The sequence below is a fragment of the Saimiri boliviensis genome, chromosome 15 (assembly GCF_048565385.1).
Source record: "Saimiri boliviensis isolate mSaiBol1 chromosome 15, mSaiBol1.pri, whole genome shotgun sequence".
Classification (NCBI taxonomy): Eukaryota; Metazoa; Chordata; class Mammalia; order Primates; family Cebidae; genus Saimiri; species Saimiri boliviensis.
The window spans coordinates 5,080,147-5,107,223 of record NC_133463.1 but is presented as its reverse complement, the minus strand read 5'-3'; the positions used below and the strand labels follow the sequence as shown (position 1 = coordinate 5,107,223).

Below are 27,077 nucleotides of genomic sequence, written 5' to 3'. Positions count from 1 at the left end.
AACAACAAAACCAGATGAAATAGGAACCCGAGTCTCAGCATTTAATATTCAAAAAGCATAGGATGATTTTTTTAAATTCCTTTGTCACATAAATATCCATGAAAATCACAAGTTGAATGAGAAATAAATTAATTATATTAACAATGAAATAAATGAGATATTGAAATTATCTCACAAGGATTTTACACTAATCATCCTAAAAATACTTCAACAAGCAATTATAAGTTTTCTTGAAATAAATAGAAATTTTTTTTTAAACTGACAAAAAATCAGTTATTTTTAAACGGATAAATTAGAACTGAAAAATACATCAACAGAAAATAAAACGCTGAATAGGCTAAAGAGCAGAGTTAAATGACAGAAAATAAAATTTAAAAATATAAATACAGATCAATAAACCTCTCTCAGTCTGTTTAACAGAAAGAAAACAGATTCTTTTTAATGTTTCTCAGTGATGTGCAGAACAATAATAGAAAGTTTAATAATTGCATCATCAGAAATCCAGAGGGAGAGAATGGAAAGTGGGACTGACCAAGTGTTTGAAAGAATAAAGGTCAAAATTTTCGTAATTTGGTGAAAGTCACAATCATACAGAGTTAAGAAGCAGAATAAAGCCCATTTTGGAGAAAATTAAAGAAACGTGTGTCAACATACATTGTAACTAGTCTTCTTAAACTGAAGAAAAAGGAAAAAAAAAGTGTTGAAAACAGAAAGAACGTATTACATAGAGAGGACACCAATTTGAATGACAGTGGACATTAACACCTGACATATTTCAGGTACTGAAAAAAAAAAAAAAAAGAACTGTCAACTCCAAAGTCTAAATCCAGGGAAACTCTCCTTAGAAATGAAGGTAAAATAAACATATTCTTAGATAAATGAAAACTGAAGGAATCACATGCTACCAAATCTACCTTTAGAGAATGTCTAAAAAATTACCTAAGCATAAAGGAAATGATAAAAGAAGCTTTGAAATTCAGAAAGATCATTGATGGGTACACTTTGGGTTAAGTATAATGAATCATCCTTTCCATGAGTTTTTAAAATTTTATTTGATGGTTGAAGCAAAACTCATAATACTGCCTGACACTGTTTGATGTATGTATAGGAAATTAAGGTAATATCTTTACAAACAGGAAAGATAAAGGAGTCTTAATGGAAGCAACATTTCTATATTTCTTCTGAAGTGGTGAAAGGTTTCCAGTAGATTATGATACGTTACCTACATATAACACGAGCAACCAGTCAGAAAACTATACAATGTGATTTACTCAAAAATACTGTAAATAGATCAAGAGGTAATTTTAAACTTGCAGGAGTAACTAAAACAGTCTTTGATGGAAATGTGAAAATCTGACTACATATATTAGGAAAAAAAAATCTTAAAATTAATTATCAAAAGAGGAGCCGGCAAACTACAGCCTATGGAACAAATCTAGCCTGCCATCTGTATTTGCAAATAAGTTTTATTGGAACAAAGGTGTACTTATTTATTTATATATTGTATATGGCTATTTTTATGCCACAAGAGCTTGAGTACTTTGTGACAGTGACATTAAAGCCTACAAAGCATAAAATATTTATTATATAGCTCTTTACAGAAAAGTTTCCCAACCCCTGGAAATTTTTTTTCTCAAAAAGCTGTAAGAACACAAAATCAAGCTGAAAAAATTAAGACACTGAAACAATCAGGGGAAAAGCAGAAACTCATAAAGTATATATATAAGTTAAGTGATTCAAGAAAGACCCAAATTAATCATTTTTAAAAAACTAACCAAATGTACAACTCCTTAGCAAAACTGACCAAGATAAAAAAAAGTTCAACACTGAAAAGGAGGATACTATTAATCTTGTATTTACTAAAATAGACAATAATATAAGAAAGTTGAAAGCTGAAAATAAATCTTATAATTTAGACAAACTGCTCTAGGCATGTGGTTTATGCCTGTAAACCCAGTACTTTGGGAGGCTGAGGCAGGCAGATCTCTTGAGCCCAGGAGTTTAATACCAACCTAAGCAACATGGTGAAATTCCGTGTCTACAAAAAACAATACCAAAATAAATAATTAAATAAAATTAGCTGGTCATGGTGGCATGTGCCTGCAGTCCCAGATACTAGGGAGGCTGAAGCAGGAGGATCACTTGAGCCCAGGAAATGGAGGTTGTGGCAAGCCAAGATTGCCCCTCTGCACTCCAGCTTGGGCAATAGAGATAGACCCCATCTCAAAACAAACAGATTAATAATCTATACAATATTCTTGAAAAGTAAACAACACAAGAGGAAATATGAAACTTAATAAAACTAGCTATTAAATACATTGACTCCATTACAATAAGTGAATAGGGGAATCAGGGCTTTAATTTGTGTTTTTACCATCAGAATAATAAGTGTTTAACTATGTTAGATGATTCTTTTGAAGCTCTTCTTTTTACTATCAAAAACATACTAAAATCATAAGGCATGTTGTGATATGTTAACAGGTTAACGAAAGGTCTCTTTTTAAATAAACACAATTCATAACTCCTAGACACGGACTCACCGACTCAAATCTGTGCCGGGCACATACTGGGAGAAGCGTGAATGAAGCAGAGGGATCAGTCTGAGGTCGCACCACCGCTTCTCCCACCTCAAGCCTGGGGACGTCGGCCACGATGAGCAGGATAATGTGTCCTGAAAAGAAGACAAATGTTCAACATGCTTTTTCTTCTTCTGTGCTTTGAGTTTCTGTGTCTCAAACCCATTCATCTGGGGAACATTGTTTTTACTCCAAATGATCAAAAGACTTTTATGGAATATCATGAGAAGAATTCCACATTATGGATAAGGAAAGATACTGGTTCACTTATTTATTAATGGAACGCTATAAGAAGTTGAGAAAGAAATCATTGAAATTAAGAATGCTAGTGAAATTTATTTTAAAATGAGGAGTGGAGATGAAAGGATAAGAGTGTGACAACATAATTTATTCAAGAACGGAAAAAGTGGGAAAAACTGTAACTGTAATTAACCGATAAGTGACAAAAATAAAAATAAGCTGAAGTTCATTCAATTAGCGAGTGTTTCGTGAATGCCAAGCACAATTAAAAGTGTTTTTAAGTTATCGGTTTCTTGTATATATTTTTGATTAGAATGAGTATTCCTATAAAACAACTTTCAAAACACTACTCGAGGAAATCTGTGCTCATTTTTTCAACTTCATGTTCCTAAAAAGTTTATACTTATGTAGTTTTAATTGGATATCAGGGCAACTACTGCTGGCTTAAAATTAAACATATTTTAAGTTTCGTTAGAAGTTTTTTTTTTTTTTTTTTTCCTTTATATATAGAGGAGACATATTCAAATACAATTTGGACTTTTTCACTTAATTCATGCTTCTTTCATTATTTCAGCTTTACTATTAAAACTTTTCCCTGGCACCAGCACATCGAATAATATCAATATTTAAATTGGCGTGGGTTGTAAGTGGGTCAAAGCTCAATTTGCCCAGTAAACTGTTAACATCGTGGTCTATTTATTCACCAATTTTTGAGTGATGGTCTTAGAAGAAAATTCTATATTAGTCTAGATATTTAGATACTAAAACTCTGCTAAGTCTAAATATTGTTAAATATTATACTCAGGCCTTAATTTCTTTAACAATGCTTCCAGTGAAAAACGATATTATGTTTACTAAACGGTCTATGTTGCCTGGCATTTTTATGTTAATTGTTGCAGACTGACCAAGTAAAAATGTACTAAGTCAGCAGAGAAGTTCAGAATACCTGGAAGGGTGGACTGGCTAAGATCCCTTAGCTAGGGGTCCCTGCTGGTGACTCAGTGAACACCCCAGCCTCCAAGTCGTCTGTTCTTCAATGCTAGCCAGTTGCTTTTTATGCTTCTCTGGTGACTCCAAAGGCACAAACCTAGGTTTCATATCACTCTTTCTCCTGGCCTCCTATCAGCTGTTATGGATGATCAGGATGTGACGTGAGGTCAGTTCTTCATGTCAGCTGTTATATGTACAGGCAGTTTATGACATGAAGTCAGTTCTTCATGTCAGCTGTTGTAGTTGGTCAGCACATGACATGGGGTCAGCTGGGTGACAGTCAAGGTGGGGAGGGCTTAAGTTGCAAATCAGAATCAGACTGCTTAGATTTGAATCCCAATTTCCCAACTGACTAATTCATTACCTGGAGGCAAGTTTTGTAGTCTCTGTCTTACTGTGTTTATCTTCAAAGTGCTAATAATAATGGTAACAGCTGCTAAGATCATAGCGACAAATAAGAAAGTTCTTAGAATATAGCCCAGCTAACGAACTCCATACTGTTTTCAATATATCTAAAAGGCTAATGGTAATTTTACATTTATGAAAATAGACTGATTATATGTGTGGCTTGGTAGCTGTAAGTAAAAAGTATCAAATAATGTATTGTCAAAAAATAATAATATGCTCAAATAATGGGCAAAATTTTTTCTAACACGGAATTCTTAGGGAAGACATTCTTAGGAGTATTACTGTTACTATTTAATAGGAACTTTAATAATACCTGCCTGTACTAAGTGCTTGAATTACACCCTTCGCAACATATTTGAAATACAAAGCTATTGCTATGTTCACATTTGAATGGGAAAACAGGTGTTTTAGTTTTAGTTTTTTTTTTTTTTTTTTTTTTTTTTTTTTTTGACGGGCTCTCACTCTATCATTTAGGAGTACAGTGGTGCCATCAAAGCCCACTGCAACACCCACCCTCAGGGCTCAAGTGATCCCCCTGCTTAGCCTCCCAAGTAGCTGGGATTACAGGTGCCTGCCACCATGCCCAGCTAATTTTTGTGTTTGTAGTAGAGATGGGGTTTCACCATGTTGGTCAGGCTGGTCTTGAACTCCTAACCTCAGGTGATTCGCCTGCCTCAGCCTCCCAAAGTGCTGGGATTACAGGCATAAGCCAAGAAGGTTTATTTAAGAAACATTTTATTATATTTATTATTGTTCTTCATGAGGTAACATGAGGAAGCAATAATACTGTGTGGAAGACTTGAATAAACAAACCAGGTGTCTGTGGCCAGGCCACAGATGGCCACAGGGATTGAAAGTGGCCCAGGACCCAGCCAGCTGCCCAAAGCAAGGTTGGCAATGACTGCAACTCCTTCCCAGAAGCCCAGTACATACACACACTTCTAAGTTCTATAGCAAACAATTTATCCAAGTCACTCAGCCAGCAAAGGGCACCCCAGGATTCACTCAGACTGACACCTCTGATAGCAGAGCCAACAGATCTACTGCAACACATTTAACACTCAACACTGATAACCAGAGGTGAAACATTGGAAAAATAATTTGAATTTTTTTACTCGATGACTTCACACTTTGGTTATACAGCTTCAGGTATATTATTTAAAGATGCTGTCTCATCTTTCATAAAAGACAATAATTTCTCTCAAATTTTGTTTCATCAATAAATGGGATAGAAAATGTCAAAGATTGTTAAAGACAGGGGTAATGAGATGTTGAGGACTGACTAATCACCAATACATGAGTAAGGTAGGTTTAACAAAGCATATCAATACACTTCATAGATTGACAGGTATGGAAATATATGTGGCTTTTGACATGCTTTCTTGTGGAATTTTGACTTGATGCATTTATCTACCAAAGGTATAATTATGTCACTTTCTTATATTTCTTCTTTATAAGAAATATGTAATAAGTCCCACTTCAGTTATCTGACTCAACAGAGTTGATGTATTTCATATTGTAGACCTGTTATTTACAGTGAAACACAGCGATTATTTATTTATTTATTTATTTATTATTGCATTTTAGGTTTTGGGGTCGATCCTTTAAAGAATTTTTCTCCTTACTTGAAGGAGTATAAAATTATGTAAATTTATGTAAATAGAATATAAATTTACTTTCTAATCATTTTTTGGAATAATAAATTTATTTTATTTTATATTGTGTAAAATATAAAATCACTTTTGTGCTTTTGAGAAACGTGACTATTTTTCAGGAGCTCTACTCTACAATGTCAAAAATATTGTTTCCTAAAATATTAATAATATGATTGGAAAAAGCAACATTTATGTGTCCTTGCTCTTTTTCCGAAGCTTTACACATGCCACACAATAACCTCAAGAATAACTCTCTTACCAAGACAGAACTAAACACAGGGCAAACTGCCGACCCAGATTTTATTAAAGATTTGGTGGCATAGGACGTATTAAATAAAAGTGTACAGTCTGGTTGGCTGAGTATCTGAATCAGTCTTTTGGTAAGCACAAAACAAAACCTTCTACTCCATCTCTAGAGAGAAGAAATTCAGTGAATCTGGGCTGGGGCTTAGGAGGCAAGGTCTTGTATGACATAACAAGTGACTCTCATTTACCTTAAAATTAGTGATGTCACGCATCCTTAGAAGGACTAGATTTCTATGTAGGATGATGGAATGTTGCCCACATAGTATAAACCTTTATTTCCCCTTAGACTTAAAATGTTGCCTTAAGATACAGTAAGGACATGTTAGAAAACTAGAAGAATACCTACTTAAGCAAAATTTGCTACAGATCAAGCTATAGACATTGAAATGAGAGTTTGTAAGCCAAGGATGGAACTGAGAGTTTAGACACATAAAAGAATCAATCAAATGTCTCTTTTAAGCAGACTGTGTATAATGTGCACATACTCTGTGGAAAGAAAACTCTCACAATGCGCTCTTCCTTCCGAGTGCCCACTGTGTGTTGTTACTTCATGTCTTTGACCTCTCCTAATTTTGTATATCTCTGAGTAGAGACGTTCTCTACTCACCTTTCTTCCATCAAAGCTTATTCAAGTTACAGAAGGAACAGCACGGGCCAGCCCTGGCTGTGTGAGCCTGCATGGTCTGGTTACTATTGTGGGTTAGTGCTCCCACGTGGGCAACAAAGCACACAATGGTTTGTAGTCCATCAGCTTAGGTTGATTTCAGTTTAGTCAGATGTTCAACGTCTCTACAGCTCTTTATCTCTGCTATTAGAATGCTGCTACTCATTCTTCTTTTTCTGCTTATGTTATAGTTAATTTTATAGATTTGTTTACAGATCTGGGTCTTAATTTTTTTAGTGTGTTGAAATCATAATTAACTGCTTTCTAAAGTATAATAACTAGCAGGGTATTTCCACAGAGTAAGTTCTCAACAAAAATGCATTTAATTGATGTGCATTGAGATTTTTTGTCTTTATTTTGAATATACTTTATTCTGTTTTCATTTGTTTTTATTATTATCTTCTATAGCATCATGATAAATACTTTTAACTTCCTTACACTGAAATATCTTCAGCAATGTCTAAAGAATGTTCAATCCTAATGCTAAAATGAGAATAAAATGTGCCTCTGGAAATGGAAAGAAGAAATTTTGAAAGTTGCTTTTTAAAAATGTTTTAAAACTGGATTTATTTGGGATCAGTCACATTATAGGATTGGAGTGGTTTTCTTGTTGTAATTATAGCTTGTTAAAGAAGGGCGTTATTCTATACATGTTCTTCTGTATGCCAGTGGAATGGGTTAAAAACAAACCAGAATGATGTCTACGTTTAGACCTGTCACTCTGGTTCTTCTGCTTATTATTATACAGAAGTTCATGGGCATAAGGCAAGACCTAGAACAAAACAGCTCCTAACAGCTATCTCCCACTCTGAGGGAATTTGCTCTTGTGTCTGTCTTAGGAGCAGAGTTGAGATGGAGATTCCTGTGTGAGGGACACGTGGAGGGGACACTCTCAGGAGAAACCCCTGAGGACTGACAGAAGCAGGGTACGTGATACCTAACACACGGTGAGCTCTGACTCCCAGGCAAAGGGGATCCAGACAAGAGGGATGAACTGTAAATGGGCACAGCCAACACCTCCAGCAACTGAGGGTGGAGGCAGCAGAGCAGTGAAGGAAAACGTGAGAGCGTGGAAGTTATCGAAGGCATCGGGAATGGGAGGGAAGAAGGTGAACAAAGCAATTACAAAAGCAAGAGGTAAAAATTTGGTTAGAGACTGTAAGAAGTCTGTAGAATTGAGAAGGGAGCCGATGAGAATATATACATATATAATATATATAATTTTTATATATATTTTAATAATAAAATATATACAATTATATATATATTTAATAATAAAAATATAAATTTTTATTTATATATTATATATATAAATTATATTTATATATTTTATTTATATTTATTTTATATTTTATTTGTATTATATATAAATAAAAATTTATATAAATAAAAATTTATATAAATATATATTTAGATTATATTTTTAAATATTATTTTTTTAATTGGGAAACCTGTATATTTCCTCATGAATTTTCAGTTACTCCAATCATGCTGTATTGTGGTTTTAAATATCATTTATTGTGTGGCAATTATTTCTCTGGCAAAAAAAAAAAAGTTTAAAAGATGGCCAAAATGAAATATGTCCAGCTGAGGTTGATTTTCGAAAATGTCCTTACATTTGTACAGATAACCTTTAGTCTTGGCAAATTTCCTTTTATCATGGAAAAAAGTCGACAACTTGATTGCCTAAGGTACTCAGCTGAGTAATACCGGGGCAATCGTGTACAATGAAGGTCATTCAGGGCTGAAGATGTGTCAAAGGATTGCTTTGAAGTAAAATGCCACTATTTGGACAAAAATTTCAAATGCAGGATGAATCATACGAGTTGGGAGAAGAAGCTGCATGATGTATGTACCGTAATATGTGGAATAGAACAATATATTCTGCTTAAGGTCAACTCTGCTTCTCTTCATGTGTGTGAACATGAAAGATAATTGTTAGATCTGCCTATAATCAGAGAAAATTATTTCTTTAATAATGTGTGCGTGTTTTGAAGGATGAAATGCAAGAAACTTCAATCATGTTTATAGGATATTAAAATCAATTTACTCAAAATCCAAGTAGAAAATAAAAATTACAATTTTATCAAATGTCTACAAAACAAAGATTCATTCTATCTTTTATTAAATACATGTATAGTTAAACGTTTATTACATGTTAAAATAATGTGTGAATCAGATTTTCTCACTTTGCAGAAATTACTTAGTGTGCATAAAGTTGACTAAAAAATCCTAACAAATGGCAAATTAAATAGTTACTTTTAGTTAAGTAATTTCAAGAGAAAGTGATTAAACCAATGTCAAAGCATTTTGAACCTGAAATCACATATAATGTACAGTGTTGTAAAATGATTGTATGATATTATACATCCCCAGTGACATCTGCAAGTTAATTATATCTGTTGCTTAAAAAAAAAAAAAAAAAAAAAAAAAAAAAAAAAAAAAAAAGCTTAATCCACACAGACTTGAGAGGGAAAAAATGTGCCACAAAACAAACCAGACCTATTTATTTTTCATGTCTTGCTTATAATAGTACTTAAATGATGATGGAATCAGGGATTTACTATCTATCAGATAAATCAGATTCAACAGCAGGTTTTAGAAACTGTATGCTATCTTCTTATTAATCTGAGCTATGCCTGGGTCATCTTACTGTATTGTTGGGATGATAGTTGAGATGTAAGCCACTGTCACAGAGAGGAGAAGAGGTGCCACTGCTCTGGTCACTTGGAGCACCTGCAGGAGACAAAATCATAACACCCCACTGGTAAGAATGCTGTACCATTCTAAACTGATGCCTTCCATTAAAATTTCAAGGATACTCAATAATATCAAGTAAATCAGATACTACAATAAAATTTTATTTCAGTTATACTAAAGCCAGAGTTTTGCAAGTAAGCCAAGTGACTACATGTATCTGGATACTAAAAAAGTCTTACAAAAATTTGTTTTTGATTTCAGAAACATTAAGGCTTAATTAAGGAAAATGAACAGCATTATAAAAGTCTTATTTTGTTTAATTATCTAAAGTAGCCTGCTTTTAGAAATAGTACTTAGAATAATGTAAGATTTTGATTATCTACAAAGTTCTATTTAATGTCATATTTCAATCAACTGGTAAATCCTATCCTTAGAAATTATAATTTTCCCAATGCAAAAATGTTTGCATGTTCTCTGTTTTTATAGGTGCTCTTAGTTTGTACTCAAGTATTCATTAAAAGTATCCAAATTTGTGTAATTGCAATGAAAAAACTTCCTGAGATATATATATATATATATATATATATATATATAAACTAATATATATGTATTTTGAGATAGAGTCTTGCTCTGTCACCGGGCTTGAGTACAATGGCAGAATCTTGGCTCACTGTAACCTACACTTGCGGGGTTCAAGGAATTCTTCTGCCTCAGCCTCTTGAGTAGCTTGGATTACAGGTGCAGGCCATCAAGCCCAGGATGGTCTTCATCTCTTGACATAGTGATCCACCTGCCTCGGTCTCCCAAAGTGCTGGGATTACCAGAGTGAGCCACCATGCCCAGCCTTACTGTTTGTTTTTTAAAGATGAGTAATGTCTTAAAGATTTGTCATTTTCTAAGATTTCCCAATTTAGTAACTTATTAGAGTCAGAATTAGTATACACAATAACTGACTTCTGATTACTTGGCATTTCTAAAGACTTTTTTTTTTTTTTTTTTTTTTTTTTGAGACGGAGTTTTGCTCTTGTTACCCAGGCTGGAGTGCAATGGCGCGATCTCGGCTCACCGCAACCTCCGCCTCCTGGGTTCAGGCAATTCTCCTGCCTCAGCCTCCTGAGTAGCTGGGATTACAGGCACACGCCACCATGCCCAGCTAATTTTTTGTATTTTTAGTAAAGACGGGGTTTCACCGTGTTGACCAGGATGGTCTCGATCTCTTGACCTCGTGATCCACCCACCTCAGCCTCCCAAAGTGCTGGGATTACAGGCTTGAGCCACCGCGCCCGGCTCTAAAGACATTTTTAAAAGTTACTAATGTTTATAAATATTACCTGTAAACATAATTGACTCTCAATTCATATTTGAAATATTATACTTGAATTGAAACAGCATAGGTCATAGGGAAAACGACTTACATAATAGTCAATGTGCTAAAAAAAAGATTTTGTTCTTATTTTTTATTACTCTAAAATTCTGTAATTTTCCTGAAACTAAGAAAGGGAACACAGGCTTTCTTGCTATACTGATCTGGAGATAATTTGTCTAATCTTTAAACTGTAAGAAACATCACACTATGTTTTAATTATTTTTCTTGTGAAGTTTATTTGCATTTTGTCTTCTAAAACAACATTTTAATGTATATATATATATATATTATTTTAAAGCATGTACATTTTGAACTGAACAAAATAAAATACAGCATATCAAACTGTGAATGAATCTTAAATACTCATTTGAATGAAATTTAAACATTTAAACATATATACAAAAAGAAGGTAGGTGTAAACTCAATGATTTTAACAATTTAAGAATGGAGGAGCAAAAAAAATGCATAAATAAAACCTGAAAAAAATTAAATAGAAAAGGGAAAATAATAAAGAAAATTTAATAAGACAAATATCAGATCTTTAGAGAAACTAGTAAATTAAATAAACCCATAACAAAAAAATATATATATAATAGTTTAGAAAAAAGACACAGAAAACACAAGTTATCAATATCGTGAATGAAAGAGGGGTCATTACCGAGAGATAACAGATGTTAAAAGGAATAATGAAAGGACATGATAAATAACTTCATGAAAGAAATCAACAACTTAAAGTGAACAAATATATTTTTTAAAAACCTAAGCAAAACTTACAAAAGAAGAAAGAGACTATTAAAAGGGTCCTATATTCATTCAAAAGATTAAACTCAGACAAAAGAAAAATTGTAATTCTAGGAAGGTGTTCAATCATTTAAGAAGGAGACATTATCACTGTTAAACTGATTCTTTTGGAAAATACAGGAGTTACCACTCTGCAACTTCTATAAAGACATAATAAACTTGATATCAAAACCCCACTAAACATCAGAAGAAAAGTGCAAGTGATGTCCCTTACGGGCACATACAAGAAAAAAATATGTAATCAGTATATTAGCAAACCAAACCTAGTAATATATGAAAAATATATCACATCATGACCACATAAGTGGTATTTATTCTAGAAAAGCAAGCTTGGTTTTACATCCAAAATCCATTTTTAAACATTTACTATATCAATAGGCTAAGGAACGAAAGCATACCCGTAGTATTTCAAGGTATGTAGCAAAATATTTAAGACAATTCATAATCAACTTTTTTTTTTTTTAAAAAAAAGCAAATTAAAAACTTTAGAATTCTAGGAATAGATGTGTTCCTCTACCTGATAAAGAACATCTTTAAATACCTATATCCAATATCCTAATTAATGACAAAAAACTGAATTATTCCCCCAGTATCAATAGAAAGAAAAGGGTGTCTACTCTTAACATGTTGTTCAAAATAAAATGGAGGTTTTAACCACTGCAACAGGCAAGTCAAAAGAATTTTTAAAATGCAGATTGGAAAGGAATAAGCAAACCTTATTTGCAGATAACAATTGTATATGTATAGAACCTTTAGGAATGCACAAAAGTCCTTCAAGAACTAATAGTAAAATTATGCTATGGTGAAATATGTTAATATATAAAATTAAATTGTATTTTATGTGCCGGCCATAAAGAACTGGATAATGAAATTCTAAAATATCACAATAAATTTAAACCTAAAATACATATAAATACATTTAACAAAAGATATGCAATAATTCCAAACTAAAAGCACTAATATATTGCTGAGAAAAAATAAATTAATTAATGAAAAGTTGTATCATGTTCATCGACTAAGACTTAAAGGGTTTATCTCAAAATTGTTTATAAATTTAACTTAGTTCCATTCAAAATTCCAGTACACTTTTTATACAAATTGGCATGCTATTTCTAAAATATATGCAGCAATTTAATAGATCTAGAATAGTCAAACAATCTTCAATAACTACAAAGTCTGTCTGGGAATGGTGGGTCATGCCTGTAATCCCATCACTTTGGGAGTCCAAGGCAAGCAAATCACCTGTCGGGAGTTCAAGACTAGCCTGACCAACATGGAGAAATCCTCTCTTTACTAAAAATACAAAAATTAGCTGGGTGTGGTAGTGCATGACTGTAATCCCAGCTACTTGGAACACTGATGCAGGAGGATAGTTTGAACCTGGGAGGCAGAGGTTGCGGTGAGCCAAGATTGTGCCATTGCACTCCAGCCTGTGGGCAACTGGTTTCAGTTACAAAACTGGTCTCAAAAAAAAAAAAAAAAAAAAAAAATTTGCAAAGTTGAAGAACCTATTTATTCTAGGTCACTTTAGGATATGTTACAATAATAAATAATGTAATTTTCTTTTATAAAAACAGACATGTACATTAGTAGAAATAACACAGTATCCCAAAATAGATCCAAGCATGTATAATCAAATAATTTCTCTATATTTATATATATCAAATACACATATACGCACACACAATTGATTCTTAACTAAGATGCACAGAAATATAACATATATTATAAACAAACATAAAAGTGAAAGTAACAAAGCTTCTAGAGGAAAATAAGAAAAAATATCTTTCTAACCTTGGGATAGGCAAGTATGTCTTAGAGAGGATACAAAAACAGTAAAAGAAAATAAAGCTTCTGCTAACAAAGACAACCTCAAGTGAAAAATGTAGTTATGCAAAGACTAAGAGAAAATTTTGTAACTTATATCACTGGCAAAAGGCTTATATGGAGAATATTTTTTAAAAGTTATGCACTATAATAGTTAAAAGAGCAAGCTGGGCAAAGAGGAGGTTATGACTTCTGCTGCAGCAGACTTAAACGTAGCTGCCCAGCAGCTCTGAACTGATCAACAGAGCTCCCAGCACAGCATTTGAACTCTGATAAGGGATAGACTGTGTCTTCAAGCGGCTCCCAGACCACAATATATCCAAAGAGGAACCTCAGAAAGGAGAGCTCTGGATGACATCAGGCAGGTACTCTTCTGGGATGAAGATAACATAATAAGAAACTGGTAGCAACCCTTACTGTTCTGTAGCCCACTCAGGCGACTCCCAGAAAAGCAGAGTCTGGAGTGGATCTCCAGCAGTGCTGCAGCAGAGGGGCCTGTTAGAGGGAAAACTAAAAAAAGAAAGAAAGAAAGAAAGAAAAGAAAGAAAGAAAGAAAGAAAGAAAGAAAGAAAGAAAGAAAGAAATAGCTTCAACATCAACAAAAAGGACATCCACTCAAAGACCCCATCTGAAAGTCACCAACTCCAAAGACTATAGGTAGATAAATCCACAAAGAAGGAAAGCAACCAATGCAAAAAGTATGAAAACATCAAAAACCAGAACACCTCTCCTCCTCTAAGGAATCACAACTCCTCACCAGCAAGGGAAGAAAGCTGGATGGAGAATGAATCTGATGAATTGACAGAGGCAGGCTTCAGAAGGTGGGTAATAACAAACTTCTCTGAGATAAAAGAACATGTTCTAACCCAATGCAAAGAAACTAAGAACCTTGAAAAAAGCTTACATGAAATGCTAACCAGAATAACTACCTTAGAAAAGAACATAAACGATTTGTTGGAACTGAAAAACACAGCACAAGAACTTCGTGAAGCATACACAAGTTTTAATAGTCTAATCAAACAAGCAGAAGAAAGGATACCAGAGAGTGAAGATCAACTCAATAAAATAAAATGAGAAGGCAAGATTAGAGAAAAAAGATTGAAAAGAAATGAACAAAGCCTCCAAGAAATATGGAATTATGTGAAAAGACCTAATCTACATTTGATAAGTGTACCTGAATGTGATGGAGAGAATGAATCCAAGCTGGAAAATGCTCTTCAGGATATTATCCAGGAGAACTTCCACAACCTAGCAAGGGAGGCCACCATTCAAGTCCAGGAAATACAGAGAACACCACAAAGATATTCCTCAAGAAGAGAAACCCCAAGGCACATAATCATCAGATTCACCAGGGTTGAAATGAAGGAAAAGATGCAAAGCACAGCCAGAGAGAAAGGTTGGGTTACTCACAAAGGGAAGCCCATCAGGCACACAGTGGATCTCTCAGCAGAAACCCTACAAGCCAGAAGAGAGTGGGGGCCAATATTCAAAATCCTTTAAAGAAAAGAACTTTCAAACTAGAATTTCATATCCAGCCAAACTGAGCTTCATAAGTGAAGGAGGAATAAAATCCTTTACAGACAAGCAATTGCTCAGAGATTTCATCACCACCATACCTGCCTTACAAGAGCTCCTGAAAGAAGCAGTAAGCATGGAAAGGAAAGAGTACTAGCCATTCCAAAAGTGTACCAAATGGTAAAGACCATTGACACAATGAAGAAACTGCATCAACTAAAGGGCAAAACAACCAGCTAGCATCAAAATGGCAGGATCAAAGTCACTCATAACAATATCAACCTTAAATGTAAATGGGCTAAATGCCCCAATCAAAAGACACCGACTGGCAAATTGGATCAAGACCCATTAGTGTGCTATATTCAGGAAACCCTTCTCACACACAAGGACACACATGTGTTCAAAATAATGGGATGGAGGAAGATTTACCAAGCAAATGGAAAGCAAAAAAATGTAGGAGTTGCAATCCTAGTCTCTGATAAAATGGACTTTAAATCAACAAAGATCAACAGAGACAAAGAAGGGCATTACATAATGGTAATAGGATCAATGCATAAAGAAGAGCTAATGATCCTAAATGTATAAGCATCCAATAAAGGAGCACCCAGATACAGAAAGCGAGTTCTTAACTACCTAGAAAGAGACTTAGACTTCCGCACAGTGATAGTGGGAGACTTTAACACTCCATTGGCAATAAGATCAACCAGACAGAAAATTAACAAGGATATCCAGGATTTGAATTAAGATTTGGACCAAGTGGAACTAATAGACATCTACAGAACTCTCCACCCCAAATCCACAGAATATACATTCTTCTCAGCACCACAATTGCACTTACTCTAAAATTGACCCCATATTTGGAGGTAAATCACTCCTCAGCTAATGCAAAAGAACAGAAATCATAACAAACAGTCTCTCAGACCACCGTGCAATCAGATTAGAACTCAGGATTAAGAAACTAACTCAGAACCAAACAACTTCATGGAAACTGAACAAATGGCTCCTGAACGTTGACTGGATGAACAATGAAATGAAGGCAGAAATAAAGATGTTCTTCTAAACCAAGGAGAACAAAGACACAATGTACCAGAATCTCTGGGATACATTTAAAGCAGTGTCTAGAGGGAAATTTATAGCAATAAACCCCCACATGAGAAGCAAGGAAAGATCTAAAACTGGCATTCTATTATCAAAACTTAAAGAGACAGAGGAGCAAGATTAAAAAAATTCAAAAGCTAACAGAAGACAAGAAATAACTAAAGTCAGAGCAGAACTGAAGGAGATAGAGACACAAAAAAAACCTTCAAAAAATCAATAAATACAGGAGCTGGTTTTTTGAAAAGGTCAACAAAATAGACCCTAGCCAAATTAATAAAAACGAAAAGAAAGAATAATCAAATAGATGCAATAAAAAACAATAAAGGGGATATCACTACTGATTCCACAGAAATACAAACTACCATCAGAGATTACTACAAGCAACTCTATGCACATTAACTAGTAAACCTGGAAGAAATGGAGAAATTCCTGGACACTTGCACCCTCCCAAGCCTAAACTAGGAAGAAGTTGAAACCTTGAATAGACCAATAACAAGGTCCGAAGTTGAGACAGCAATTAATAACCTATCAATCAAAAAAAGTCCAGGTCCAAATGGGTTGACAGCGAAATTCTACCAGATGTGCAAAGTGGAGCTGGTACCACTCCTTCTGAAACTATTCCAAACAGTACAAAAACAGGAAATCCTTCACAAATCATTTTACAAGACCAACATCATCCTGACACCAAAACCCAGCAGAGACTCAACAAAAAAGAAAACTTTAGGCCAATGTCCATGATGAACATAGAAGCAAAAATCTTTAATAAAATACTGGCAAACTTAAGAGCTTCTGTACAGCAAAGAAACAATCATTAGAGTGAACTGGCAACCAACAGAAAAGGAAAATTTTTTTTCAATCTACTAAAACAAATTTACAAGAAAAAAAAAACAGACAAACCCATTCAAAAGTGGGGGAAGAATATGAACAGACACTTTTGAAAAGAAGACATATACGAGGCCAACAAACATATGAAAAAATGCTCATCATCACTGGTCATTAGAGAAATGCAAATCAAAACCACATTGACATATCATCTCACACCAGTTAGAATGGCGATAATTAAAAACTCTGAAGACAACAGATGCTGGAGAGGATGTGGAGAAACAGGAACACTTTTACAATGATGGTGGGAGTACAAATTAGTTCAAACATTGTGGAAGACAGTGTGGCAATTCCTCAAGGACCTAGAAATAGAAATATCATTTGACCCAGCAATCCCATTACTGGGCATATACCCAAGGACTATAAATCATTCTATTATAAAGACAGTTCATTGCTGCACTGTTTACAATAGCAGAGACCTGAAACTAATCCAAATGCCCATTGATGATAGACTGGACAAGGAAAATGTGGCACATATACACCCTGGAATACTATACAGGCATAAAAAACGATGAGTTCATGTCCTTTGTAGGGACATGGATGAATCTGGAAGCCATCATTCTCAGCAAACTGAAGTAAGAACAGAAAATCAAACATCACATATTCTCACTTATAGCTGGATGTTGAACAATGAGAACAGAGGGACACAGGGAGGGGAGCGTCACACACTGGGGTCCTTTGAGGGGGCTTGGGGAGAGACATTTAAAGAATTAAAGGAAATTAGAATGAGAAAAAGTGAAGAAATGCTAAGAGGTTTATATGACACTATCAAGCAGAACAATATATACATTATAGAAGCCTGAGAGAAACAGGGAGATAGGCAGAGAGCTTCTTCAAAGACATAATTTTCAAAAGTGTCCCAGATCTGAGGAAGGAAATCAACATCCAATTGATTTGGAAGAAACTTGAAGATCTCCAATTAGGATGAGCCTAAAAAGGCTCACACTGAAATCCATCATTATCACTGTCAAAAGTCACAAATAAATAGACAATCTTAAAAGCTGCAAGAAAAAAAAAAACATGAATTTTTAGGTAAAAGGAAGATCTCATAGATCAACACGTTTCTCAGCAGAAACATTATAGGGAGACAGGAGTGGGATGATATATTCAAATTGATGAAAGAAAATAAAATCTGCCAATACAGACTAGCATACCCAGCAAACCTGTCCAATAAATGTGAAGGAGAAATAAAGATCTTCCTAAATAACAAAAAACATGGGACTTCATCACTACTGGACGTGTTTTACAAAAAATGCTAGAGTTCTTCAAGTTGAAGTAAAAGAACACTAGACAGAAACAGAAATGCATGTAAAAAATAAAGTTCTCTGGTAAAGGTAAAGATGTAGACACATGGAATACTATAATGAAGGGTGCATTTATAATAATTTTTATTGTGATATAGAATTTAAATGACAAAATGGTGAAAATAACAATAAAGTCATTCCTTCATGGGAGATTGATTCCAGGACTCCCTGAACATACCAAAATTCGTATCTGCTCTAATCCCTTATATAAAATGGTGTAGTATTTGCATATAGCCTACACACATCCTTCAGTATAATTTAAATCATCTCTAGATTATATATAATACCAAATAAAATGTAAATGACATGTATGTAGTTGTTATACTGTACTGTTTATCTGTATTATTTTTATTGTTGCATAATTTTTAATTAATAATTTTGATTCACAGTAGGCTAAATTCATAGATGTGATGTCCACAGATACAGAGAGCCAGTTACACCTATACATGTGTGTTGATGGATATAAAATAGAACAAGTTGTAATTATAAGGCAGTAGAATTTTGTATGTGATTGACATAATTTAAACTTATCAGTTTAAATTAGCTTATTTTAAAACAGTTAATAGTATTTAATAAATTATATTAAATTATTTCTTTCCTGACTTATTTTTAATAGGAAATAATAATTTAACAAGTATATTTCTCCTTTGAAAACTAAGTAAAAGGGAATTAATAAGATTGTGAGATAGAAATCTCTATATTTCATTCTCCAGCAAAGACATTAACTTGAAACCAATAGATGGTACATAGGTGGGGAGGGGTTGTAAAGGACTCAGATCTTTATACTGTGATTAAGTTGTTATCCATTTAAAATAGATGTTTATAGGATATCCTATGCAATACCTATGGGAACCACCAAAAAACCTATCAAGTATACACAGTAGAAATTGATAAAGGGATCAAAGCATAGAACTACAAAAAATGAGGAAACAAATAAAGATAGCAAAAGAGGAAAAGAGGGACATGTAATGTAAGACACACAGAAAACAACAAGATGGCAGCAGTAAGCGCTTCCGTAACAGCAATTTTTTAAACATAAGTGGAATAAACTTCCCAATTCACAGACATGAAGTGGTTACATCGGTTTTAAAAAGCAATATCCAGGTACAGGCATACCTCATTTTATTGCACTTCGTTTGTTATTATGCTTCACAGATACTGCGATTTTTACAAATTGAAGGTTTGTGGCAACCCTGGATCCAGCAGATCTGTAGGCTGTATTTATAACAGCTTGTGCTCACTTTGTGTCTCTGTGTCACATTTTTGAAACTCCCACAGTATTTTCAAGCTTTTTCATTATTATTATATGTGTTATGGTGATCTGTGATCAGTGACCATTGATGTCACTATTGTCATTATTTTGGAGCTTCACAAACCATGCCACATAGGGCAAGGAACTTAATGGATAAATGTTGTATGTGTTTTGAAAGATCAACTGACCAGCTGTTCCCCATCTCTCTCCCTCTCTTTGGGCCTCCATATTCCCTAGGATACAATAATATTGAAACTAGAACGTTGAATAAGCCTACAATGGCCTCTAAGTGTTCAAGTAAAAGAAAGAGTGGCAGGTCTCTCACTTCAAAACACAAGCTAGAAAAGAATAAGCTTAGTGAAGAAGGCATGTTGAAAGCCAAGATAAGCCAAAAGCTTAGCCTCTCCTGCCAGCTAGCCAAGTTGTGAATGCGAAGGAAAAGTGTTTGAAGGAAGTTAAAAGTGCTACTCTAGTGAACACAGGCATGTTTAAGCGAAACTTATTGCTGAAAGAGAAAAGTTTTAGTGGTCTGGATAGAATATCAAACCAGCCACAGCCATCCCTTAAGCCAAATCTTCATCCAGAGCAAGATGTTAACTCTCTTCAATTCTACAAAGGCTGAGAATTGAGGAAGGTAACAGAAAAAAAAGTTTGAAGACAGCAAATGTTGCTTTATGGGACTCAAGAAAAGAAATTGTCATCATATATAAATTACAAGTTGAAGAAACAAGTGCTGTTGCAGAAGCTTTAGTAAATTATCTAGAAGGTATAACTAGGGCTATGATCAGTGATGCATCTGGCTTCATTACAAAACAGATTTGTGATGTATCTATTAAACAGCCTCATATCAGAATAAGATGACATCTAAGACTTTCATAGGTAGAAGGAAGTCAATGTCTGCCTTCAAAGCTTCAGTACACTCTCTTGTTAGGGTCTAATGCAGCTGCTGACTATCAGTTGAATCCCATTTTTTACTTACCATTCTGAAAATTCTAGGGCCCTGATAGATCCCTTAATAATTATGGTAAATCTACTCTGCCTGTCTTCTAGAAATGGAGCAACAAAACCTAGATGGCAGTGTATCTGCTTACAGCAAGGTTTACTGAATATGTAAACCCACTGTTGAGACCTACTGCTCAGAAACACACACACACGTACACCAAAACACACACCAAAACCAATTCATTTTCAACAACTACTGCTTATTGATAATGCACTTGGTCACCCAAGAGTACTGATGAAAGTGGACAAGATTAATGGTGTTTCCATGCCTGCTAACACAAAATCCATTCTGATGCTCATGAATCAAAAAGAAATGTTAATTTTCAAGTCATATTATTTAAGAAATATATTAACCAAAGGGATAGCTGCTACAGATGGTAATTACTCTGATGGATCTGGGCAAAGTCAGTTGAAAACCTCCTGGAAATAATTTGCATTGTATATACTATTAAGACTATTCATGATTAATATTGATAGGAGCAGGTCAAAATATCAACATTAAGAGGCATTTGGAAGAGGTTGATGCTAACCCTCACGCATGACTTTGAGGAGTTCAAGACTCCTCAAAGTGAAGGCAGTAAGCGTAGATGTGATGGAAATGGTTGGAGGACTATGATCAGAAGTAGAGACTGAAGATGTGACTAAATTGTTCCAATCCCATGTGAGGTTTCTTAAGATGGAATCTATTATTGATGAAGATGCCATGAACATTGTTAAAATGACAGCAAAGAATTTAGATTATTTCATGAACTTAGTTGAGTAAATGGTTGCATCGTTTGAAAAGACTGACTAATTTTGAAAGAAGTTCTATTATGGGTAAAATCCCCCAAGAAGATTGCATGTTACAGAGAAATCTTTCATAAAAGGAAGAGTTAATGGATGTGACAAACTTCACTGTTGTCTATTTTAAGGCAACCACCACTCTGATCAGTCAGCAACCATCAATACGGAGACTAACAAAAAGGTTGCAACTCAGTCAAGGCTCAGATGATTCTTAGCATATTTTAGCATAAAATATTTTTAATTAAGGTATGTATACTTTTAAACATAATGGCACTATGGAACATATGATAGACTGTAACATAAGAATAAACATAACATTTACATGCACTGAGAAGCCAAATAATTTGTGCATTTTGCTTTATTGCTGTATTTCCTTTATTTTGCTGGTCTGGAACTGAACCTGCAATATCACCAATACATACTTATGCCTTCTGTCAATTACAGACTATTTTTAGATTTATGACAAACACAGGCTGAGTGTGAAATTGCAGAGAAAGATATTTCATGCAAATGATAAAAAAGGGGAGCAAAGTGGCCATATTTATTCCAGACAAAACAGACTTTAAATTAAAAAGACTTCACAAAGGAAGGCAGTTTGTAATGGTAAACGTGTCAATTCACCATAAAGTTATAACAATTATAAAAATATATATGCGTATAACAGCCAAACACTCAAATATATGAAGCAAACATTGACAGATTAAAGGGATAGACAGTGACACAATAATAGCAGGACATTTAAGTCCTCAACTTCTAACAATTTATAGAACAACTATGCAGAAAAAAATGACAAAATGGAGGATTTGGGTGACATTAAAGTCTAACTTGGCTTAACGCATAGACAGGACACTCCACTGAACAGTAAGATACACATTATTCTTACATGTACACAAAATATTCTCCCTAATAGTTTACGTGTGAGGTCACAAAACAAGTCTTATTGAATTTAGGAAAATTGAAATCATATCAAATATCTTTTCTAATACAATGGTATTAAACTAGAAATCAATAGCAGAGAGGAAATTGGAAAATAAACAAATGAGTAGAAACTAAAAAATGAACTTTTGAAGAATCAGTCAAAAAAGAAATCACAAGGAATTAAACATATTTTAAACAATATCCAACAAATTAAAATTAAACATAACATACAGAAACTCATGGGATACAGCAAAGGCATTACTAAGAGACAAAATTTTATCAGTAAACATTTGTATTTTAAACAAGTACATTACAAAATAATTTAAAAGCCTCAGATCTACAATTTTACTCTTCAAAAAGTTAGAAAAAGAAACAAACTAAACCCAAGGTAGTGGAAGGAGAGCAATTATAGAGATTAGAGCAGAAATAAATGGAAAGGAAAACTACGTGGAACATTAACTAAGCAAAGAGTTGGTTTATTGAAATGATCAACAACATTGACAAAACCTGGGCTAGGCTAAAGAAAAGTAGAAAACGTAAGTAAAAATTAGAAATGAAAGAGTAGACATTACAACCGATGCCACAGAAACAAAAAGGATTGTTAGAGACTAATATGGACAATTAGGTGGCAACAAACTAGATAATCTAGAAAAAAAAGAGATAACTTTCTAGAAATATGCAACATACCAATAATCAATTATGAAGAAATAAAAAATACAGACAGATACATAACTAGTAAGGTGATTGAATCATTAATCAATTACTCGCAATAAAAGAAGAGCCAGAACCAGAAGGTTTTATTGTAGCATTTAAAGGTTTTACCAAGCATTTAAAGAAGAATTGGCACTGATCCTTCTCACATTCTTTCAAAAAAATTTGATGAGGGGGAGCAGTTTCCAACTTGAGGTGGGCATTACACAGATACCAAAACCAGACAAAATACTACAAAAATAAAAGTAGAAACCAATAGTCCCAAATGAATATTAATGCAAAAGTCCTCCAAAAGATAATAAAAAACTGAATTCAACAACAAATTTAAAAGATTATACACCATGATCAAGTGTGATTTATTCCTGAAATGCAATAATGATTCAACATAAAAAACATCTATCCATGTAATTAACATACCACGCAAACAGAATGGAGAAAAAAATTCCACATAATCACCTCAATTGATGAAGAAAAAAGCATTTGCCAAATTCAATACATTTTCACAATTTAAAACATAATAAAATTTACAAACTAGGAATAGAAGGAAATTACCTAGACACAATAAAAGTTATGTGTAAAAAGGCCACAGCTAACATTATACTGAATGATGAAAAACTGAAAGCTTTTCTGCTAAGATTAGGAAAAAGGCAAGAATCCCCACTCTTAAGTTTTCTATTCGACATACAATCAGAAGTCCTAGCCAGAAGCAATTAGGCAACACTAAGAAATAAAAGTTGCCCAAATCCAAAAGAAGAAGTAAAATTATTTTTGCTTAGATGTAGAAAATTCTAAAGTTCAAACACACACAAAACTATTAGAAGTAATAAACAAATTTAAGGAAGTTGCAGAATAAACAACACACAAAAGTCAGTTATGTTTCTCTTCATTAATAATAAAAAATAAAAAACAATTTTATTTATAATTTATAATAGAATCAAAAATAATCAGGAATAATCAAAACCAAAAAGTTAAAAGTCTTGTACACTGAAAACTACAAAACATCATCGAGAAATTAAAGATGAAACAAATAAATGGAAAGATATCCCATTTTGATGTATTGGAAAAATTAGTAATGTTAAAATGTCCATACTAAGCAATGTGATGTATAGGTTCAATGCAAACCCTATTAAAATTGCAATGGTATTATTTTGCAGAAATAGAAAAGCTATGCTGAAATTCATATGGAGCCTCAAAGAATTCTGAATAGTTAAAAATATTCTGAAAAAGAATAACAGAACTGGGGCTTTACACTTTCTCACCTCAAGATATATTACAAAGATGCAGTAATCAAAACAATGTGGTACTGAAATTAACGCAGACACACAGAAGAATGGAGCTGAATAAACCTGAAATTAATTCTCAAAATGCAATCAAATTATATTAACAAACACATTGTCTTCTTTTCTATTAATTATATTGGTAAAACTGGATATCCTCATGCAAAAGAATGTTGGGCACTTATACTGTGTATAAAACATTGACTCAAAACAAATTAAATACCTAAACATTAGACTTGAAACTAAAAAAATTCTAGAAGAAATCTTAGATTAACATCTTTATGACATTGGATTTGGCAATTATTTCCTAGATATCACACCAAAACCACAAGCATTGGAGACAAAATAGACACTATAGAAGAATTAAAATTTCCGTAAAACAAATAAAATGATCAACAGAGTGAAACAGCAACCTTTGTCTGATAAGAAGTTAATATCCAGAATATTTTAAGAATTCTTACAACTCAACAACAAAACAAATAACCAGATTTAAAACTGGACAGAAGACTTGAATAGACATGTCTTCAAAGAAGATATGCAAATAGCCAACATATATGTGAAAAGATGCTCAACATCACTGATTATCAGGGAAATTCAAGTCAAAACCATAGTGAGTTATCTCTTGACAACCATTAGAATAGCCACTCTCAAAACCAAAACAAAACAAAGCAAAAAACAGAAAATAAGAAGTGTTGGTGAGCATATGGAGAAATTGGAAGCTTTGCCGCCGTTACTTAGAGTGTAAAATGAGGCAGCTACTATGGAAAATAGTATGACCATTCTTCCAAAAATTAAAAATAGAATTACCATACGATTCAGCAATACTACTTCTGAGTATATATCCAAAATAACTGAAAGCAGAGTTGTGAATATTTGCACACTCATGTTCACTGCAGCATTAGTCACAATCACCACGATATGGAACCAATCTAAGTGCTCACTGATTGATGAATAAAGAAAATAAAGATATGTTACACAATAATGTGTATAGACTTAAGACGACTCTTCTGAACACTTAAAATGGTACAGATGGTAAATTTTATGTTGTGCTATTCACCACAATAAAAAAATATGATCACTTGGGAAATAAATTGGGCATTTTGTATATTTTAATTAATTTACTTATTTTTGAAATGAAGTCTCATTCTGGAGTACATTGGCATGGTCTCAGATCACTGCATCCTCACCTACCAGGCTCAAGCCATCCTCCCACCTCAGCCTCCCAACTAGCTGAAATCACAGGCACATGCCACCATGCCCAGTTATTTTTTTTTTTTGTAGGGATGGAGTTTTGCCATGTTGTTCAGTTTAGTCGCAAACTCCTGAGCAGAGGTGATCTGTTGGCCTTGACCTCACAAAATGCTGGGATTATAGACATGAGCTCCAGCACCCCTCCAAATTTGGCAATTTATTAACAAGTTAATTATACATCTATCTAGTCACTCAGCAATTCCATTCTTAAGTATTTATTGTAGTAAAATAAAATTACAAAACTTACAAAAGCCTTGTACAAGAAGCTTCCAGTGATGAGATTGCTGAGTTGAATGGTATGTACCCAAAATACATAAATCATTCTATTACAAAGACACATGCATGCATACATTCATCGCAACACTATTCACAATAGCAAAGACATTGAATCAACCTAAATGCCCATCAACGATACACTGGCTAACAAAAATGTTATACAAATACACCATGGATTACTATGCCACCACAAAAAAAGAATGAAATCATGTCCATTGCAGGGACGTGGATGGATGGAGCTGGAGGCCATTTTCCTTAGCAAACTAACACAAGAACAGAAAAGCAAATACTTCACATTCTCACTTATAAGTGAGAGCTCCGAGGCGGGCAAATCACAAGGTCAAGAGATCGAGACCATCCTGACCGAAATGGTGAAACCCCGTCTCTACTAAAAATACAAAAATTAGCCGGGTGGGGTGGCGTGCACCTGTAGTTCCAGCTACTTGGGAGGCTGAGGCAGGAGAATTGCTTGAACCTGGGAGGCAGAGGTTGCAGTGAGCCGAGATCACGCCACTGCACTCCAGCCTGACACCTGGTGACAGAGCGAGACTGTCTCAATAAATAAATAAATAAATAGAAGTGAGAGCTAAATGATGAGAACACATAGACAAACAGAGGGAACCAAACACACTGGTGCCTTTCAGAGAGTGCAGGGTGGTAGGAGGGGTAGGATCAGGAAAAATAACTAGTGGGCACTACGCTTAATATCTGATTTGTGTACAAGGAACCCTAATGACACAAGTTTACCTGTGTAACAATCCTGCACTTTTTCCTCAGAACTTAAAAAACAAGTGTAAAAAAAAAAATGAGAATGTTGGCTGGGCACAGTGGCTCACGCCTGTAATCCCAGCACTTTGGGAGGTTGAGGTGGGCAGATCACAGGGTCAGGAGTTCGAGATCACTCTGGCCAACATAGTGAAACCCCACCTCTACTAAAAATACAATTAGCCAGATGTGGTGGCACGTGCCAGTAGTCCCAGGTACTCAGGAGACTGAGTGAGGAGAATTGCTTGAACCTGGGAAGCGGAGGTTGCAGTGAGTCAATATCATGCCATTGCACTCCAGCCTGGATGATAGAGTGAGACTCGTTTAAAAAAAAAAAAAAAAATCCCAGCAGCTTTATTTATTATAGCAAAATACTGGAAACAGTTCTGATATCTTCAATAGAAAAATGTATTAATAAATGTAGCCCATTTATACAATGCAATAATGAACAGCAATATAAATGAACAAACTAAGAAATGTGCAGCATAAATTAATCTGAAAGAAATTATT

The 27,077-nt window shown here is 34.1% G+C and overlaps 1 protein-coding gene across 3 annotated transcripts in view; it reads right to left on the bottom strand.

Moving 5' to 3' along the window:
• Positions 1-27,077, bottom strand: part of SNTG1 (syntrophin gamma 1) — a 756,922-nt gene that overhangs the window by 208,866 nt on the left and 520,979 nt on the right. For all 3 annotated transcript variants that reach the window (XM_074386645.1, XM_074386647.1, XM_074386646.1), the window contains 2 exons: positions 9,493-9,575; positions 2,541-2,671 (listed from right to left, as the gene is read on the bottom strand). In XM_074386645.1, the coding sequence (XP_074242746.1) occupies positions 2,541-2,671; positions 9,493-9,575 (214 nt within the window). The remainder of the gene's footprint in view (positions 1-2,540; positions 2,672-9,492; positions 9,576-27,077) is intronic.